General features: G+C 47.3%; 1 protein-coding gene across 1 annotated transcript; it reads right to left on the bottom strand.

The window, feature by feature from the left end:
- Positions 1 to 192: 192 nt before the first annotated feature.
- On the bottom strand, positions 193 to 1,293 carry SARC_15777 (hypothetical protein; the record flags this gene model as incomplete). Its single annotated transcript, XM_014290111.1, has 1 exon — positions 193 to 1,293. One exon carries the CDS (start codon positions 1,291 to 1,293, stop codon positions 193 to 195), a length of 1,101 nt encoding a protein of 366 aa, XP_014145586.1.
- Between the last annotated feature and the right edge of the window lie 290 nt (positions 1,294 to 1,583).

Below are 1,583 nucleotides of genomic sequence, written 5' to 3'. Positions count from 1 at the left end.
TTTAAAGGATAGGTGCCTATACCTGTGGGACGAAAAGTCTCGGACTCACAGAGCCTGACGAAGACGAGAAAAAAAATTAAAGAAAGGTTATTTTACATTTGGCATTCGTTGCCACGATCCGTGTAGTACACACCATTCTATTTTTTTTTGTAACGTTTTCATTTATTTATTAAAGTATTTCTACATTTAATTCTAATCGTCAAGTCGGAGGCGTTTACGCATTGGTGCAGTCATACCGAGCCTCATAATTTGCACGTTGGCCAGATCAAGTTTGGTTCTGATATCTCTCAATTCTTCGGCGTGCTTGTATTGATCGTCATCACGACGTTCAGAGATCAAGTTCAAGCGATGTGACAAACGCGCGTTCTCCTCCTTCAAGAGGGCCTTCTCGTCCTTCAACATGGTAGTCTCTTCCTTCAAGGACACTTTGTCTTCCTCCAGAGTTTTCATAATATCCGATGTGTGCTCGAGGTTCAGCTTGAGTGTCTCGATGGTATGAGACAAACTGTGTTTCACATTCACGCTCCCAACTTCCTTCGCAATGTCGGTAAAGTGCCCCACTATACTCTGGAGCTTTTCGTGTGGAAGAGAAAACACTTCCGTCTGCCCCTCGTACATGAACGGCTTCGCGTCGTGGAGTTCGTGGAAAAAGTCCTTGACTGCCTTCTCGGCCTTGGAAGCCAGTTCAGCGGGCATGTATATAACAGCCAGACGTTCCGCACCGGGGAACTTACCTTCATGTGCAGTCAGTCGACGCATGATACTTGTTTTGGACATACCGAGCTTGACCACGACGTGGTTGTCGTCTGCGTCAGTGGGTACAGTGCACTTGGCCTGCAACTGCCCCACGGTCCCGACGAGGATGAGGTAGATTCCCATTTCGAAGCAGACAGCCACTTCTGGTGGGATGGTCTTGGATAGAGACTCCTTAGCTAGCTCGATAATTGCAACGTCGTCGCGCTGCATGAATGGGTGTAGGATGTCCATCATCCACTTTCCGTACGGTCCCTTCCTGGCCTTTCTACTTGTGAACATGTACTGAATGAGCCCATCCAAGGAAATGTAGACAGGGTCACTCGCGTCCGATCCGAAACGAAAACATAACTCATCGTCAACTGATGCCTTCACAACCTTTGCCCCTACTACACCAACGAGCTTTGCCACATCACCAGCCTTGTAGAATGTACCGGAAACTGTACCGTCACCAATGGTGTGTACGTCAAATATATCATTGTCGCACGTTATAAATGGTGTACTGCTACGTGTGGGGGTGTCCTTACTTAATGTTTGCATTGTAACGACGATACTACATTTATAGTATTTTCCGACTGGCGCTTGATTTCGCTTTTTTTACGTTAACGTATTAAAAGCGTAGACTGCAAACGTTTGGATTACCATTGCCGAATCAAGCGTAGGCCTAATGGTAGGACTCGTCACGGACCGACTCTAGCGTAGACCTAATGGTAGGATTCGTCATGGACCGACTCTACGCTTCAAGCGTAGGCCTAATGGTAGGACTCGTCACGGACCGACTCTAGTGTAGGCCTAATGGTAGGATTCGTCATGGACCGACTCTAGCGTAG

The sequence above is a fragment of the Sphaeroforma arctica genome, assembly GCF_001186125.1.
Source record: "Sphaeroforma arctica JP610 unplaced genomic scaffold supercont1.6713, whole genome shotgun sequence".
In the NCBI taxonomy this organism is placed as follows: Eukaryota; class Ichthyosporea; order Ichthyophonida; genus Sphaeroforma; species Sphaeroforma arctica.
The sequence above is the reverse complement of the archived record's forward strand: the minus strand, read 5'-3'. Positions and strand labels throughout refer to the sequence as shown.